Here is an 18,663-nt window from a genome sequence, read left to right as displayed (position 1 = left end):
CAGCTTACAAAGTAAGACCCTGCCTCAAACAGACAAATAAACAATAAAAAACCACCTAAAAATAACATTGACATAAAACTAAACAAAACATTGTGAAGTTGTGCCCCAAAAGACACAGTGTGGGGGGTAGGAAGGGAGCTTGAGACCTGCTGGCAACCAGAAAGCTAACCAGGGGCCCTCTGGCAATGGCACCTCGGAGGGAAGTCTTGTTGATGTCCTCCCAGGTACGGCTTTGGGGAAAGAGAGTATGTGAGCAGGAGATGGGCAGGTGCAGGGAGCTGAGGAAGGCATGCAGTGGGGACTACATGGTCCAGGCTTGGGGCAGTTGGGACGCTGAGAAGACGGTCATGGTGCAGGAGACCCAGGTGGCACCTTTCCGGTGTGTGCCAGGGCTTGGGTGATGGGTACCAGGGGCACTGAAATGTGTCTGCACTGCTAGCCAAGGACCATGGTCGGGAGACCCTGCCTCAAATGTAAAGAGATAGGGACTGGAGAGGTGGCCCAGCCGTCAAGAGCACTTGCTGCTCTTGCAGAAGACCTGTGTTCGATTCCCAGCACCCATTGTTGGCTCACAACCACCTGTGCTCCAGCACCAGGGGCTCCGACACCTTCTGACTGCCACAGGCTCCTGCACACGCGTGGTAGACATACATGCACTCAGGCGTACATGCATACTCATAAAATGTAAATAAGTATTTTTTAAAAAACTAATTTTTAAATAAAAGGGGTTTTGTTGGAAACTAAGTCAAAATGTTCTCACCCTCCTCAGCTCCCACTGGAAAAACTTGAAGAGGTGGGCATGGGATGCAGGCTCCAGCCCTGGGGGAGATGCCAGGCTGTGGGTACTCGGTGGAGAACTGACTCAAGGCGGTTGGCAGGAAGGACCTCACTGTGAGGAGCACAGTGGGTGGGTGTCCAGGTGACCTGATACCTTTGCTGGCTCTTCCCATGGCTTTTCCCTCTGCTCAGACAGCTTCCTGATAAAACCAGGCCTCCACAGAGGGGACCAGGCTGGAGGGGCCCTCCTAGATCCAGGGTGCCTTCCCAGGGGGCAGAGCGGGACTTGAGTGCGGTTGCCAGCCAGGCTCTGTAGAGCATCTACTGACACAGGAGGTGACCTGGCAGCGGGGGACCTCAACTGTAATGAAACCGCCAAAGTGGGTGTTTGCTCAGAAGTTACTGAGCATGCCCAGAAAGCCACAGACTGGTCCGCAGGCCCGGGCCTGGACTGGGGCGAGGAGCCCACAGCATGGGTGGGCAGATATGAGCAGCCTCTCGTGGGGTAGCATGTTCTAGTGCTCATATCATCTGCTTCCTTGGTGCCCTGTGTCTCTCAGACCCAGTGGGTCTGGCCCTGCTGTGGCCTTAGGATTGGTAGCATGGCCTACTCTCTTTTGTTCAGGTTAGCCTGAGTTTGGGTCCTTAAGGGGAGACTTTGCCTTTCTCTGGATTCCTTTAAGGACAGCCTTAGGCACACAGCCCCATACTCTCAGGTGAGGGAGAACCTCATCCACTCTGGGTCGCTGGGAACTCATTCAGCCAATACAGAGCACAGCACCTGTACCAGGTACCCTGTCAGTGGGGTCAGATACAAATCAATAGACGTGGACCAAAGCACCTCTCCTCCCTGTCTCCTAGCAGGTGACCACCCCAAGGCTCCTTGATAAAGAAAACCCCTTATTGGTGAGGCTAGAGAGCTCAGTAGTTGGAAGCACTGGCTACTCTTCCAAAGAACCCAGGTTCGATTCCCAGCAACCACATGGCAGCTCACAGCTTTTTATAGCTCCAGTTCCAGGGGATCCAACACTCTCACAAAGATGTACGTGCAGGCAAAACAGCAGTGTACACAGAAGAAAAATAAATCATAATTTTTTTTTTACAAAGTTCCTGGATAGGGCAGGCAGTGGTGGCACACACCTTTAATCACTTGGGAGGCTGAGGCAGGTGGATCTTGGTAAGTTCGAGGCCAACCTGTTCTACAGAATGAGTTCCAGGATATCCAAGGCTACACAGAAAAACCCTTGTCTCGAAAAACAAAAACAAAAAAAGTAATAAAATAAAATAAAAGTTCCTTGATAAAGAAAGGCCTTTGTTTGAATACCATCTGGAACTCAGTAGACACAGCCTCACTCCCTCCCCCACAGGTACCAGGGAGGACACAGACACCTCTGGAGCCAGCCCTGCAGGGTATCTGGGGGCCTCCTGGATAGCCACAACCTTCAAATTATCTCCAAGCTGCAGGCAGCCTCCCAAAGAGCATCCAGGGGCCTTAGGGTGGAGAGGGCAGTTGAGGAAGCCTGAGCGGAGGCCCCACACAGCCCCACTCCCGCAGAAGCATGAGGCTCCTTCCGTTGCACTTCTTGGCTGTGCTGGGTGAGTCTCCTGCAGACACCAAGGGAAGGGCCTTGAGGAAGTAGGGCTCAGGGAATGGGGTGTCTGAGAGTCCAGAGAAAGAACTGAAGGCAGACGCACCAGAGGGAGAGAAGGTGGATGTGTACGTGCGTGCGTGTGTGTGTGTGTGTGTGTGTGTGTGTGTGTGTGTTGGGGAGGGGGCTGAGCAGGATGCTGACATCAGCCCCATAGATGACACACGCATGTATGACCACGCAGGTCATTACCTTGACTCCACTGGTGTGTGTGTGTGGGTGTGTGGGTGTGTGTGTTTATAGTTGCCAGTGTGGTTGCTTATGGAAACCAGACATTGAGCATTAAGAGCATGTCTTCTTCAATCTCTTCCCTGCCTTAGTTTTGGAGGCAAAGGCTCTCACTGTCCTAAAGCTTGCAGTTTCAGCTAGACTGGCTAGCTGCTCCCCCAACACTGCGGTTGAAACACGCCCCACACCCACCTTTTTCGGTCGGCCCAACCAGGGACCCGAACTTGGGTCACCATGCTTGCACGGTCATCTCTCCTGATTCCGATTCCCATTAACTTGCCTGCCCTGGGGATTCCAAGTGTGAGACTGTGCAGAAGAGTTTCCTTTCAAGCCAGGTGCATGCCGGAAATCCCAGCACTCAGGAAGTGGAGACAGGAAGATCAGGAGTTCTAGGCTACCCTCAGGGAGATAGTGAGTTCAAGGCCAGCCTGGAATATAGGAGAGAGCCTGTATGAAGTAAAATAAGACATGCAGTCATGACCAGAGCCACCATCTGGTTCCAGAGGCCTTGCTATTAGGGCTCAGCCTGGGCAGGGAGCTGTCTGGGCTGTCTCCCTCCTCTGCCCAGCTTCGCTTACCCCTCTCCTCTTTTACAGCTGCCTGCAGCTTCTCAGGGGAGCCAACAGAAGGTGAGTAGCCCCCACACTGCAGGGGGAAGGATCTAGCTGGGGGCACCTTGGCCGGAGGTGCACACTTGTGGCAGGTGTCTTGACAGGAAAGAGGTTACTAATGGTGAGGAAGGGGTGAGGGGGGACCCAGATGGATAACTCTGGCTCCACCCCTGCAGGACTGGGTGAGGCCATTAGGAGGCCTCTGGGGCGCATGGAGAGAGGAGGAAGTTTGCAGAGTGTGAAGAGGAGGGGTCCTCAGCAGCTGTGTTCCAGTCACAAGGCCCCAGGTCCTCACAGGGAGGAGAATTCCCCTGCCCCAAGGCCCACAGCTCTGCTTGATGGGTGGGATCCAGAGAAGGCCAGGAAATTCTAGGGTGTTCTTTCTAGGAGGGGAGTAGGGAGGGGAGGGAGGACTTAGACATTAAGTTTTCTTGTTCTGGAAGCAGCTGAGAGTGACTGTTCTCTCTCTCTTTCTTAATATATGGGGGGGAGTGTGCACATGCATATGTGTATAATATATGTATAGTGTGTAATATATACATATCTAGTGTATAATGTATATGCATGTATAGTGTGTAATATATACATGTGTGGTGCATAATATATACATGTATGGTATCTAATATATACATGTATGGCATGTAATATATACATGTATAGTGTATAATATATAAGTATGGTTGTAGTATATACATGTATATACTACATGTATATATGTGTGTGAAATATATGTGTATCATGTGTAATGTATACACATATATAGTGTATAGTATATACATATATAGTGTGTGATATATATGCATGTATAGTCTGTAATATATATATATATATATATATATATATATATATATACATGTCTTTCTGACTCCCTTCTATTCCTCCCCTTTTTTGTCTCCCCCTTCTCTTTCTCCTTCCCTGCCCCCTCCTCTCTCCTCTTTTCCTCCCCAACAGCCCAGGAACAGAGCCAGGGAGGAAAGGGAGTCAGGGAAAGACCACAGTCCCTGGCCTATTCCATCTTTCTCTTCGCTTCCTCCCCTGCCCCTCCTACCTGGACCTTCCCTTGGCACTCAGCCTCATCTCTGTGCCCCTCGGGGTGAGGCAGGCAGTCACCTCCATGCCTTGTTTGCCGCCTTGCGTCCCTGGGCATCCCCTTCTGTTCTGCTTAAGAAAGGGTGCAGGGTGGTGTTGACGAAGGTCTCAGTCGGATGAGGCACAGACCAAACTACCATTTCCTCATTTCTGTAAAAAAGAAAAAGGTTATTAGTGTCATAGCTAAAAAAAGAGCTGGTGTCTGGTTCTCAGGAAAGTACCTGGGCAGAGGCAACGCTGCCTTCCTGTCCCCTCAGCCCATGGCCTCTGCTCAGCTCTGCTGGTGGGGTCCTGCAGAGGAGGCTTCTGAAGGCTGACTGATCCTTTGTTCCTTCACAAATCTTCTCAGAGGACGTTTGGTTGCTGGCACTGTTGCCGGCCACAAGGGTAAAACAGGTACAGAAAGAGAAGCCACTCTTCCTGCAGGGACAGAGGGCGAAAGTGAACGAGAACTCTGTGCTGTTAGAATCAAGAGCATCGTGGACATGCGGGTCCACGACCATCATCCCTGGGAGTTAGAGGCAGGAGGCTCAGAGGGGCAAGGTCATCCTCAGCAAGGTGGAGGCAAGCCTGGGCTACAGTAAGACCCTATCTTTAAAAGAAAAGGGGGAGGGAGGTGGTACCAGTCCTGGTGGCACACCTTTAATTCTAGCACTTGGGAGGCAGCTGAGTTCTGAGCCAGTGTGGTTTACATGGTGAGTTTCAGGACAGCCAGGGCATCATAGTGAGACCCTGTCTCAACAAACAAAAGCAGAACAAAACGACAGAACCCAGCAGCTGCCACCGCAGCAGGCGCATATAGAGAGGGATCTTTTCTATTTCCACCTCAGGACACCAACTGTGCTGTCTTCCCCACGTATGCAAACCAAGCTTCTATTCCAGGCCGCCAAAATGGAAATGAGAGGGACCGTTTTTTCTTTTCACTTTTATAAGTCAAGCTCATTGCTCTTCATGAAGGGAGCAGAAAAACAAACAAACATGTAACCACAGTTGGGCCCTCAACTCTTTTCCCACCCAGTGAGACAGAGTCTAGCTCCAAACACCTTCCTTACACACTGATAAGACCTGTTATCCCCAAAGGTCAAATGACAGGAGTCTTGTTAAAAGTCTGCCAGATGGAGACCAGAGAAGGTCTGGCAGTGGCGTTAGGTCTGATATCCCAAAATAGAAATCTATTTTGATTAAAAAATCCGAAAAACAAAAAACCTCCTCACGATGTTTAAAAAGCTACTGGAAAGTCAGGCAGTGCTGGCACACGCCTTTAATCCCAGCACTTGGGAGACAGAGGCTGGCGAATCTCTGTGAGTTTGAAGCCAGCCTGGTCTACAGAGTGAGTTCCAGGACAGCCAGGACTGGAAACCCTGTCTCATAAAACCAAAACACAGGTTGGGGCAGGTGTCTCCAGAACTTGTCTTCTTTCCAGGGGCTGCTCTTGTCCCAGCCGGTCACTCCCTGCTGTGGGGTGTGGAATGGGGTCCCTGGCCTCAGCACTCAGCTGAAGTGCAGTAGACACAAGTTCCCCTGAGGCAGAAATTAGGATCTGAAAGAAAGTGGGTACAGTGGTCAGAAACTTGGGGAGTCCTGGGCTTGGAGCCTCTCCACGGGAGTTTTTCTTCTATTTTCTTGCAGAGGGTGGAGGTTTCAAGGCAGGGTTTCTCTAGCTGTCCTGGAACTCACTCTGTTGACCAGGCTGGCCTTGAACTCAGAGATTCACCTGACTCTGCCTCCTGAGTACAGGGATTAAAGCTGTGTGGCCCACGGGTACTGTACAGTGTCCAGGCCTAGTAGAGCAAGAGCAACCTATCTGGTCGGGAGTCTCTGATGTTAATTATCTCCTCCTCTTCTTCTTTGAGACAGGTTTCGCTGTGTAGTTCTGACTGTCCTGGAACTATGTAAACTATGTACACAAGGCTGGCCTTAAACTCACAGAGATCTGCCTGCTTCTGCCTCTCAAAGGCTGAGACCACGCCTTCTCTCCCCACCCCCCCCCGTGTGTGTGTGTGTGTGTGTGTGTGTGTGTGCACGCGCGTGTGCATGTGTGTGTGTGTGTGTCTATGTCTGTGTGTGTGTCTGTGCACCAATGCATGCAATACGCACAGAACCCAGCAGAGGGCTTGGATTCCCTCTGGGAGTGGAGTTACAGGCAGTTGTGAGCCACTGTGTGACTCTGAGCGGCAAGCATTCTTAACCACTGAGCCGTCTCCCCAGCCCCCAAAGTGTACTTACACAGCAGTTTCCCTCCCATCTGACTCCATGGCACGGAGTCATGTCATATTGGCGCTATGGCATCGAGAAATGGGTGGGGCTCATTTCTTCCTCTTGACCTCACTGGAAATGAGACTGAGGACCTTGCCCATGCCTGGCTCAGGCTCTGCCGTGGCATGACGCCTCTAGAGCCTTGTTTATCCTCAGATCAGATCATACCCCCTGCACAGACCATGTTCCACTGTTAGGATTTGCAGGTGTTTCCCCCTCTGGGTAGCTGTGACCGGAGCTGCCCTGACATGTGTGTGATGGATCCGTCCAAGTCTGTCTTTGATACTGTTGGGATGTGTCCTGGAGAATACCTGCTGAGCCGTCACTAATTCTTTTAACTTCCCCCACCTTTGTTATGGTGCTGGAGACTGAACTCAGGGTCTTAGAAATGATAGCTAGTCTTGTATTCTACCACTGAGATACACTCTCAACCCCTATGTTTACACTTCTTTAAAAAAAAACCTATTTGTGGGGCTGGAGCGATGGCTCAGTGGGTTAAGAGCCCTGGCTGCTCTTCCAGAGGACCTGGGTTCAATTTCCAGCACCCACATGGCAGCTCACAGCTGACTGTAACTCCAGCTCCAGGGGATCTGACAACCTCACACAGACAGACATGCAGGCAGGCAAAACACCAATGCACACAAAATAAAAATAAATAAATCATTTAAAAATTTTAAAATTTATTTGCTTATGTGTGTATGTATCTGCATGAGTTTTGGTGAGCCACCTTTGAGCAGGTGCCCTTGGAGGCCAGGAGAGAATGTCCATCCCCCAGCCCTGAAGTTACCGGTGGTTGTAAGTTGACTGATGCGAGCCGGAAACCAAAACCCAAATCTCCTAGGACTGCTCTTGACCTCTGGGTCTTCTGTCCAGCTCCAACTATTTAACTTTTTGAAGAATTATCAAACCATAATTTTAAAGTACTTGGTCCATCTTGGTTTCTTTCTTTCCCTGACTTGCTCACCTCCCAGACATCACCATTGCCTACAAAGTGCTGGAAGTTTACCCTCAAAGCCGCCGGGTGCTTATAACCTGCGACAGCCCTGAGGCTCCCCGGCCCATCACTTACTCTCTCATGGCTAGCCGAGGGGTCCTGGTGGCAACAAGGGTTGTGCGTGATGACAAGCCAGCCTCCTTCAACATCAACATCACGCTCAAGTCCAGCCCAGACCTGCTCACCTACTCCTGCCGAGCGTCCTCTGATCTGGGCACCTATGGGCCCAGCAGCCAGCTGCAAATGTACTGGGAGCTGTGGACCAGTGAGTACAGAGGGTGCAGGCTGGTGAGGCTGGTGGGATGTGGATCCGTAGAGGGGATGGGGGATGGGATGGTGGACTTTGGGATGGGGGGAGACAGGAGAAGGCGGCAGAGTGGGGACAGAGGGCAGAGCAGACTGCTTGCCTCCAAGGCTGTGCCCAGTCCGTGGGTGACCAGAGAGCACAGTCTCCCGGCAGGGGCCAGAAGGTTCAGTGGGTCTGACTGGAGCTGCTCATAAAGGCATTGCTGTTAATTGTCTCATCCACACCCGTGGGGAGGCAGTCAGGTTCCTCACTGCCATTGTGGAAGTCAACGTTCTCTGAGGTCGAGGGTGTTGCTTAGACAACCCGTAGTGACCACATCTGCTTTCATCTCCCACGCTACCTCCCCCCCGAAGACCTTTCTTTCTTCCCTTTCCACCCAAGCCGTCACTCTCTGTTAATAGGAACGAGGAAGTATTGCTGGCCTCCACGAGTCCAGCATCCTCACCCTCCAAAAACACCAAGGCCAAGAGCCTAAAAGCAGGCGCCCAAAGTCTGAAGCCCAGCATGTGGAAGGCTGGGATTGCTTTATGAGCTGGCTGTGGGGTCTCGAACATGTCTCTCCGTGTCTGGGTCTCAATTGCTTTGCCTGTGAAGCAAGATAACAGGACACCCCGGGGAGGGGGGTGGGCTTAGGAAGGTGCAAGGGAGGTGACACTTGGCACTGATGGGGCTAAGTGCAGGCATGGGACAGTTAGCTTCTGGTCAGCAGGGTTGCTCAGCGGAGTCCTGAAGACCCCAGCTCCTCCATTCTTCTAAGCGGTGGCCTGTGTCTGAAGGAGCTTGCCATCCTGTGCCACAGTTCTCACCTTTAATAGCTAGGCCAGAGGCCTGTTGGGCAAGGTGAGCGCCCAATCACTGAGCTACATCCCCAGCCGAGCTTACAGATTTATTCATATTTTATGGATATGAGTGCTTTGCCTCTATGTCTGTGCTCCACATATGTGTAGTGCCATGGAGGCCAGAGGAGGTCGTCAGGGCCCCTGAAAGTGTAGTTACAGATAGTTGTGGGCCACCTTGTTGGAGCCGAGAACCAGACTAGGGTCTTTGAAAGCAGCAAGCACTTTTATCTTTTGTTTCTTTTCTTTTCCTTCTTTCTTTTTTCTTTTCTTTTTCTTGAGACAGGGTTTCTCTGTGTATCCCTGGCTGTCCTGAAACTCACTCTGTAGACCAAACTGGCCTTGAACTCAGAGATCCAGCTACCTCTGTGGCCCCCATCCCCGGTGCTGGTAAAGTCTCCGTTGTAGCCCAGGTTGACCTGGAATTTGCAGTGTAGTCCAGGCTGGCCTTAAATTAACGGGTGTTTCCAACTGTTTTTGTTTGTTTGTTTCTTATTTTTTAATTAAAAGATTTTTGTTTGTTTATTTTTGAGGCAGGGTCTCTCTACATAGCTCTAGTTGTTCTGGAACTCACTATGTAAACCAGGTTGGCCTCAAACTCAGAGATCCGCCTGCCTCTGCCTCCCAAGTGCTGGGCTTAAAGGCGTGTGCCACCATGGCCTGTTTATTGTGTGTAGTTGTTTTGTTTTTTGTGTTTTTTTGTTTTTGGTTTTTTTGGTTTTTTGAGACAGGGTTTCTCTGTAGCTTTGGAGCCTTTCCTGGAACTAGCTCTTGTAAACCGGGCTGGCCTCGAACTCACAGAGATCTGCCTGCCTCTGCCTCCCGAGTGCTGAGATTAAAGGCGTGTGCCACCACCGCCTGGCTTTGTGTGTGGTGTTTAAGGTGTCTTTGGAGGCCAGAGTCATCAGGCCCCCTGGAGTCAGACTTACAATGGTTGTGAGCCATACACTAAGGGTGCTGGGAACCTACTGGGTCCTCTACAAGAGCAGGAAGCAGTCTCAGCTGCTGAGACATCTTTCTAGCCCCGTATCCTTATTTATTTATTTATTTATTTATTTATTTATTTATTCTCTCTTAGATTCCTGAGGGCTAGGATTTCAGGCGTGTGCTGCCAGGTCACTAAGAACTTAGAAAGCGGGCTGCCTGAGAATCCTGAATTGCTGTCTACTCGGTGTTAGCTTGGTGATGTGGAACCTAGCTCTTATGAGACCATTTTTATTTTTAGCCTGGTCCCTGCAGGAGTTTAGTCCAAAACAATTTTTAAAATTACCCAATGATGTCAGGCTGTGGTGGTGCACGCCTTTAATACCAGTGCTCAGGAGGCAGAGGCTGTGGGATCTCTGAGTTCAAGGCCAACCTGGGCTACAGAGTGAGTTCCAGGACAGTCAGGGCTACACAAAGAAACCCTGTCTCGAAAAAGAAAACAAACAAACAAACAAAAAATTGTTGTTTTTTTTTTCCAGCCAGGGTTTCTCTGTGTAGTCCTGGCTGTCCTGGAACTCACGCTGTAGACCAGGGAAGCCTCTATTTCACAGAGATCTGCCTGTCTCTGCCTCCTGAGTGTGGAGATTAAAGGTGTGTGCCACCATTGCTGGGCAAATTTTGTTATATCATTGTTCCTCTTTGTTTCTTTGTTTGTTTGTTGAGACAGGGTTTCTCTGTAGCTTTTTGGAGCCTGTCCAGGGACTCGCTGGAACTCACAGAGATCCGCCTGTCTCTGCCTCCCGAGTGCTGGGATTAAAGCCGTGTACCACCACCACCACCTGGCCCAAATGATTTTTTTAAAAAATATTTTAAAATGGAATTGTATAGTATATGCTGCAAGCCACCTATTAGCCTAGACAAGCAGGACAGAGGGCAATCTGGCCAGCTGCCAGGGGAAGGTGGCAGTCACAGCTACGTCTCTGGGTTCCTTTGACAGATAAAGAGAAGGATGCATTGGGCGTCTGAAAGTTTCTGCATCTCACCTGTGCTGCCCTGTCTTTCCCTCCCTGTCAGAGCCCGTGTCCCAGCTGCAGGCTGACTTCACCCTGCGTGATGGGAACTCAGACCCCACGGCGGAGCTGTCCTGCCTGGCATCCTCAGGCAGTCCACCCATCATCTACCGTTTGGTCGGGAATGATGGGCGTATACACGCACAACAGAGACCCCTCCACGGGAAGCCTGCCAACTTCTCCATCCCCCTGTCCCAGATGTTTGGCTGGTTCCATTGCGAAGCTACAAATGGTGTCAGTGTTGAGAGTAGCGCCCGCGTGCTGCTGCCCCCAGGTGAGAAGGCCCTTCCAGACCGGGCTGGGGGGAGCTGCAGTGTGTCCAGGAAGGTGGCCAGGGCTGGGGAAAGGCTGGACCTGGCCACTGCCCAGGGCACGATGGGCCTGAGGATGCTGCATGCCTCCTTTGCCCCTGGCCTAGCAGGAGCCCAACCCACACTCCTTCCCACCCCACAGGGGAGCTGCCCCTGACACCCACCTGCATTCTGGCCGGCAGCCTGGTCTCCATTGCCGCCATTAGTTACGGGATGCTGAGGTCAACCAGGTAATAACCACGGGAGCCTGATGTTGGGCGAGAGGCCGACCACCCCCTTCAACAGCCAGGGTCCTAAGTGGGAACAGCAGGTTAGTCTTGTGAGACGGGTTGTCATCGAGATACAGCAAGGACCCAGCCTGAAGCTGCTTATTAAAACCAAAAGCCTACAGTGTCTAGCATGTTCCTTTCACACCCCACCCTAACCAGGGCTCTCAGCCGACTTCTGGTGGGGGACTTCCCTATGGGTCTCATGAAGCCTCGAGGGACCAGAGTGAGCCAGGGGCTTCTAGCCTGCATAGCCCCCCACAGCGGTCCCACCAGCCAACCTTTCTGCAAAGGTGAGGCCTCCCAAGTTCCCCTCTCTAAGCCTTCACATCTCTGACATGTACAGTGGCCAGGGCCTCTGTGTGGTCTGACTCCAGGTACCACAGATCTCTGAGCAGATCTTTGGGTGGTAGTCAGTTCTGTCTCCTTGAACATCTCAGCTTGGCCCCTGTTGGAGCTCCTGGTTCCTCCTCCCAAGACTATCCAGAGGTTAGACTCTCGGGAGGGTATGTCACCTCTCTGAGACTCATTGTTTTCCTCTATAAAATGGGAGTACAGAGGCCTACCTAGCTCCTGCTGACCGTGTGACCAGGGGCCAGCGAGTAACCTCTTGGTGATTCAATGCCTTTAGTGGCATGAGTAAGAAGCTCACTGATGCTCTTGAAACCGTAAGATTGGGTGAGTCTGCGTGACCTGGACTGTGGACTCCCTTGTCATCAGGTTGTAACCGGAAGACAGAGTCCCCAGGCTTGCCTCCCTGCCTACACAAGAATTCACCACTGCAGTGAAAAAGAACCCAGGGAGAGGGGACAGAAAGGGGAGTGAATGCAGATCAGGGTACCAAAAGTATTGCACCACAAAAGGGGCCCTGAAATCTAGAGCATTATAGTGTATAAGGCCCAAAGAAGTAAACTTGTATTGTGTAGGGGATTCCTGCCTTGAGTTGCTGTTGGCGGCTCTTGCTACGAGAACAATACGAGTAACCGCGTGGGTGTGCTTGCTCGTGGGCACACTGGAGCCCAGCTCCTCCCCACTGAGGGTGGTGTAACTGAAGAGGGGGTCACTGACAATTTGGTAACAGTAAATGGTTTCTGTGTGTGGTGGCTCACACCTGTAATCCCAGAATTTGGGAGGTAGAAGAAAGAGTTTAAGGCCAATCTTGGTACATGAGTCAGATCTCAAAGAACCAAGCAATCAAACAAAGAAATGGAAACAAAAATTGAGGTGCTGGCTGAGTGTGATGGTGCACACCTTTGATTCCAGCACTTGGGAGGCAGCAACAGCAGGATTCCTGTGAGTTAGAGACCAGCGTGGTCTACATAATGAGTTCTGGGACAGCCAGGATGCATAGTAGGACTCTGTCTCGAAATTAAAACAACAACAACAACAGAATCTAAAAAGAGGCTTGCGAGATGGGTAAAGGTGCTTGCTGCCAAGCCTGACAGCCTAAACTCAACCCCAGGGACCCACAAGGCGGAAGGAGAGCTCTGTCTCCTGCAAGAATCCCTCTCTGTCACCTGTACCGTGTCATCTGCCACCCACCCCCACGCCAGGCACAAAACAAATAAATGTAATGGAAAAAGATTTATTTGTTTGTTGTTTGCTTTTCAAGACAGGGTCTCTCTGTGTAACAACAGCTCTGGCTGTCCTGAAACTCGCTTTGTAGACCAGGCTGGCCTCGAACTCACAGAGATCCGCCTGCCTCTGCTGCCCGAGTGTTGGGATTAAAGGCGTGTACCACAATCCGGCTAAATTTATTATTATTTTTTTAATCTAGAAAGAAAAGAAAAGGAAGGAAGGAGGTGTGGGAGAGTCCTGCCACCACCGGGATTCCTTCGGCAAACACTCAGGGTGTGTGTGCAGATTTTAGGAGTTAGACAGCCAGGAGTGCCCTGTGTTCACTCACCAGCCAATTGCCACCCTCTGTGTAAGCGTGGGAAGCCCAACTCCTACTGTGCCCATTCCTGTTTTCTCCCCAATGCACCCCTTCTGGTGGGCCAGGTTTCTGCCCCAACTTCCTTTACTGTCCAGCCCCCTCATTACAGAGGTGCCAATGTCCTCATTACTCCTTACCCATTGAAGTGACCATGGTAGTGCCATCTTGTCCTGATTCTAGTTTGTGTCTGCCTAGTTACTCCTCAGCCCTCTACACCTCTCAACAGCCACGATTGCCTTGGCAGCCCATTTGTGTTGCCAATGTAAGCATACAACCGCTTCACAGAAAAAGCACTTGGTTCCCTGTCTAAATGCTATTTTTTGCGGGGAAGAGGAGCTGGGTTCTGTAAACCAATGATCTTATTTAATTTTTAAAATTACATAATTACATTCCCCTCTCTCCTCTCTCCTCTCCCCTCTTCCCCCTCTCCTCTTCTCTCTCTCTCTCTCTCTCTCTCTCTCTCTCTCTCTCTGTTGCACTTGTGTGTTTTGAAGCAGGATCTTGAGACCATCTGAACGTTTATGAGCCTAGGTTCTGGGTTGGTGGGATTTGGGTGTCTGGAGAATTTTTCTAGAGTGGACCAGAAGCCAGGTGTAGGTGTAAGGTGGGGACCGGCCACCCAAGAGTTTCTCTCCCAGGGGTCTCTCTGAACCTTTCTTGTTGAGACCTCCCAGAGGTGAGCTTTTCCTCCCTTCTGCCCCACCCCGGCGCCACCGCAGGCGCAGCTCCAAGTTCCTGCCACCTGGCAAGGCGCAGCAGGCGCTGAGTGACACCCCGCAGCAGCGAATCCCCGGCGGCTGGCCACGCCCTCCTTCGGCGGCCGGCCACGCCCCCAGGGGCCAGAACGGGGCGGGGCGGTCCGGTTGGTTTTCGGCCATCCGCGGCTCGGCGGCGAAGGCGACATGGAGAGCGGGGCCTACGGCGCGGCCAACGCGGGCGGCTCCTTCGACCTGAGGCGCTTCGTGTCGCAGCCTCAGGTGGTGACGCGCATCGTGAGCATGGTGAGTCGGCCAGGGGGGATCCGGAGCCGCGCGCCCCGGCCACCAGGCCCCGTGGGCCGCCGCCTACCGAGCGCGACAGGTGGCTGCGGCCGCACGTCCCAGGCCTGGCGGAGAGCGCGGGCCCCGCACCCCGTCGCGTCTCCGTCCCCTCCAGGCCGTGCGCCCTGTCTCCTGTCCCACTGCGTGGCTCCGGATCTCTTCTCATCGACTCGTCCCGGCCACCCCGGTGCGGGATGTCCCCGGAGGTGCTCTGCGGGGACGGGCCCGTCGCCCTGCTGGCAGTGGGTGGGGCTCCGGGGGCCACGCCACAGCAGGTGGCCTGCACGCCGCGCTTCCCGGCGTGGGGAATTCACCTGGAAGGGACTTTCTGAGGCCACGTGGGGTGCAAGGAGGGGGGTGGCGTGGCGCCCTGAAGTAGGATTTCCTTCCCGCTCAGAGGCTAGCAACAGGCCAGCTAACCAACCCAGCATGGAGTCTCTCCCCAGAAGCCGGGCAAGCCCTCTGGTACCAGGCGCGTAAGGCGGGTGTCCCTTTCGTGGGACGAAAACACTGAAAGCTGAGGCTTTCGTTGCGGGATTGAGGGTGGGCCTACTGCTCCCAGAGGATCTGGGCCCTGAGTCTTGGAGGTGCCATGGCTCCCCGAGCCTCCCAGCCTAGCGGTGGAGTCCAGTCGACTGTGTCCCGGGTTGTGCCCTGTCACTCAGGATGGCAGTGCCAGGAGTCTTGACCCAGACTGTGCGCCCGATCCTGGAGTTCCGGCTTCATCTCCAGCTGGAGGCGGGGCTTGTGACTTCGGTTTTACAGCCCTATAGAGAGCGTTCTGGGAGAATCGGATTGCTCTGGCCCCAGGAGTTTGGAGGCTGCCTCGTGCCCACAGACAGCTCCGGCTGCCGGGTTGAGGTGGGCTCTTAGCAGTGGCCTTGAGGTGCGGGAAGGAGGCAAAATGACTAGGGCGATTCCAAAGGGGCTGTTTCCCAAACTGGACAGTTACTGCTGGTGATTTTCCCTCCTCAGACCTGGCTCCTGCGAGAGGTCTAAGCCTGACCCACAAGACCTTTGGCTCTGACCACCCCAAGAACCTTGTTCTGAGAGAACAAGTGTGGGACTGGATTCTAGACTGTGGTTCTCTGGAGGGGAGCAGCCAGCATGCCAAAGGCGGAAGGGTTAGCCAGCAAGGCCTTGTAGGGGGAAGGCTGGCGGGCTGGGGAGTCATTTGCACTAGGGGAGTCTTGGAGGGGCCCGAGCTCTGCTGTTGAAGGATGGTCTGGAAGATGTTGTTTAATGCTATAGAGTTGACTTGGGACAAGGTCTTGGGGTGAGGGTTGGATGGAACTCTTGTTTTACACCACCTTTTAATGCTCATTCAGATGGGATGTGATCTCAGCACTGTAATCTCAGCACTGAGGGGGCTGAGGCAGAAGGATTGTCATAGGCTTCAGGCCAGCTCAAGCCAGAGTGAGATCTTGTATTTTTTGTGTGCGTTTGCGTGTGCGGATGAAGATACATACCATGTGCATGGTTGGTATCCACAGAGGTCAGAAAATGGTCATCTGTTCACCCGGAACTGGAGTTGCACGCGGTTATGAGTCCCAGTGTGGGTGCTGAGAACCAAATCCAGGTCCTCTGCAAGAGCAGTTAGTGCTCTTGACTGATGAGCTGGCTCTCCGGTCTGAGACTCTATCTTAACAGCCAAAAAGGAGCAGGCGTGGTGGCTCGTGCCTTTAATCACCGCACTCTGCTCTGAAAGCAGAAGCAGATTCTGAGTTCCAGAACAGCCAGGGCCACACAGTGAGACCCTCTCTCAAAACAAACAAAAGCCGGGCATGGTCATACAGGCCTTAATCCTAGCACTTGGGAGGGAGAGGCAGGTGGATCTCTGTGAGTTTGAAGCCAGCCTGGTCTACATGATGAGTTCCAGGATAGCCAGGGCTGTTACACAGAGAAACCCTGTCTCAAAAAACAAAACAAATAAACACACAAACACCACCAGCAACATGTGGTACACATGCCTTGCATGTATGAGGCCCTAGGTTTGAATTGACAGCAATGAGGATGGGATAGGGTTGGGGGAACCCCAAGCAAGCATGGTAGTGCATGACTGTAATCCCAGCATTTGGGAGGTGGAAGCTGGAGGACCAGGAGTCAAGATCATCCCGGGTTACACAGAGTCCAGCCTGGACTAAATGTGACCCTCAACGCCAAACAAACAACCCAAACAAACAAACAAAAACAGCCTGGCGTTGGTGGCACACACCCTCATCCCAGCGCTGGAGGCAGAGAGGCGGATCTCAGTGTTTGAGGGGAAGGAGGGTAACCCTTTCCCACAATAGCCCAGTCTACCCTCTGGCCCCTGATGGGGAGGACCTGTGGACACCCTGGCCACAGCCTGCCCATCTCCTTACTCCAGGAGTCCAGAGGGGTTGAAACACTGGTCTCCATATGGGCATCAGTAGAGAGACAAGAGCTAGCTGCTGCCCTGCTAGGATCCTCATCGAGGGCACCGAGAGGGGTCTGTCTGAGCAGGATGTGCCCACAGATGTCTGCGCCCTCCCACCAGTGCCCTCCCCCCCTCAGGTTCTGGCCTTGATCGTGTTCTCCTGCATCTTCGGTGAGGGCTACAGCAACACTCACGATTCTCAGCAGTTATACTGTGTGTTCAACAAGAACGAGGATGCCTGCCGCTATGGCAGTGCCATTGGGGTGCTGGCCTTCCTGGCATCAGCCTTCTTCCTCGTGGTCGACGCCCTTTTCTCCCAGATAAGCAATGCTACTGATCGCAAGTACCTGGTCATCGGTGACCTGCTCTTCTCAGGTATGCCTGTGGCACTGGCACGCCAAGGCTTCACAACGAGGGACCTTGGTGCTGTCGGGAGGGGTTGCTGACAGCAGCTCAGGATCATGGACCTCACTTGTGGCTTCTCCCGAGTCCCCTGTACCCTGGGATGGCACCCAAGACATTCAGACTTCAGAAACCCAAGAGTGTTGGCATAAGGGTGAGGATGGCATCAGGTTTCTGGACTCATCCATCCTCTTTAGCACTCACCCCTAAGCCCTCATTTCCCTCTGCTTCTGTAGGTTACACAGCACAAAGCCTTGGGAGGCTCCTTCCTTGAGTCCCTTCCTTGAGTCCCTTCCTTGAGTCCCTGGGGACAGACGGGATTCCCAGGGGCCCAGGAGACATGTTCTGGGGCCCACTCTTCCCTCATTGTCTCCCCAGCTCTCTGGACTTTCCTGTGGTTCGTTGGTTTCTGCTTCCTAACCAACCAGTGGGCAGCCACCAGTTCTGAAGACGTGCGGGTGCAAGCAGACTCGGCACGGGCAGCCATCACCTTCAGCTTCTTCTCCATCTTCTCCTGGGTAGGTGGGCTGGGGAGGGCAGCTTCAGAAGTTTCCATGAAGAGCCAGGTCCCCTTGCCCTGCCCACTCCTTGCATCTTCCCCTGCAGGGTGTGCTGGCCTCTCTGGCCTACCAACGCTACAAGGTGGGAGTGGATGCCTTCATCCAGAACTATGTGGACCCTACCCCAGACCCCAACACAGCCTACTCCTCCTACCCCAGTGCCTCCGTGGAAAACTACCAGCAGCCACCCTTCACCCAGAACGTGGAGACCACTGAGGGCTACCAGCCTCCCCCTGTGTACTGAGCAGCCATGGGGGCCGCCCCCTCCCCTGGACTTTTCTCGAGGTTTGTTGCCGGAACTGCAGTCCCTTGCCGGTTCCAGTTGACAGCCAAAGAGCCCGCGCTTTTCTGTATTCTAGCTGCAGCCAGAGCACACCTGAAGTGCCTGTGCCCGAAGGGGCGCCACCACCAACCCCCAGGACTGGGGATGGCGCCCAGGGCCTTGAATTTGCTTACCCAGTGCCACTGTCAAGCTGTGTGCCCAGCTCTTGTTACTTTTGATAACCCTGAACCCCAACCTCAGCCAGGAGCAGGTGCCCGCTACATGCTGTTTTTGGCATATGCCAGTTTCCCCTCAGCTGGAAGTCTGAGCTCAGCTTGTGGCCACAGGAGCCCCAACTATCTTTTTTTTTCCTCCAAAGACAAGGTTGGGGGTCCATGCATCGATCTCCTTGGAGTGCTGGCCCTAGGCTCTCCACTTCCTCACTCAGGTTCACTACCCAGCTTCCTCTCTGCTGTCTTCTGGGGTCACCACTGGGCCAGCTGTCCCTAGGCTGCTTGCCTGACAGCAGTGGAGCAGGCTGGGGACTGGATATCACTTCCTTCTTGCTCCCGCCCCTGGCAGGAGGGAGGAGCTTTATGTAAATATCCCCCAGCAGTTATTAGATCCTAGGAGGAGGGCAGGAACCCCTGCACTGAATGTATTGAGACTTGGTGGGGATGGCCCTGCCCTCAGGTTCTGTAGACTAGTCCGGATGTGAAATAAATGTTTTTTTCTCAGTGTGCTGTC

General features: G+C 53.0%; 2 protein-coding genes across 3 annotated transcripts; both read left to right on the top strand.

Annotated features, from left to right (window-relative positions):
- The first annotated feature begins 2,336 nt into the window (after window positions 1-2,336).
- CUNH17orf99 (chromosome unknown C17orf99 homolog) lies at window positions 2,337-12,106 on the top strand. Its single transcript, XM_041635588.1, is given in 8 exon segments — window positions 2,337-2,373; window positions 3,251-3,283; window positions 7,582-7,869; window positions 10,746-11,015; window positions 11,160-11,186; window positions 11,189-11,282; window positions 11,481-11,611; window positions 12,039-12,106. Coding segments are annotated over 8 exon segments (948 nt in total).
- Window positions 12,107-14,105: 1,999 nt separating this feature from the next.
- Window positions 14,106-18,654, top strand: Syngr2 (synaptogyrin 2). 2 transcript variants are annotated; one of them, XM_041635561.1, is made up of 4 exons: window positions 14,106-14,255; window positions 16,830-17,067; window positions 17,473-17,612; window positions 17,701-18,654. In XM_041635561.1, exons 1-4 carry the CDS (start codon window positions 14,157-14,159, stop codon window positions 17,896-17,898), a joined length of 675 nt encoding a protein of 224 aa, XP_041491495.1. In that variant the 5' UTR covers window positions 14,106-14,156; the 3' UTR covers window positions 17,899-18,654. The 2 variants fall into 2 exon arrangements, with proteins under 2 accessions (XP_041491495.1, XP_041491496.1); XM_041635562.1 differs by lacking the exon at window positions 17,473-17,612.
- The last annotated feature ends 9 nt before the right edge of the window (window positions 18,655-18,663 follow it).

Source organism: Microtus oregoni, unplaced genomic scaffold (assembly GCF_018167655.1).
Source record: "Microtus oregoni isolate MIOR12 unplaced genomic scaffold, Mior012 000048F_ref0000485, whole genome shotgun sequence".
NCBI classification, from domain to species: Eukaryota; Metazoa; Chordata; class Mammalia; order Rodentia; family Cricetidae; genus Microtus; species Microtus oregoni.
Note: the sequence above shows the minus strand (reverse complement) of the source record. Positions and strands in the feature narration are given on the sequence as shown.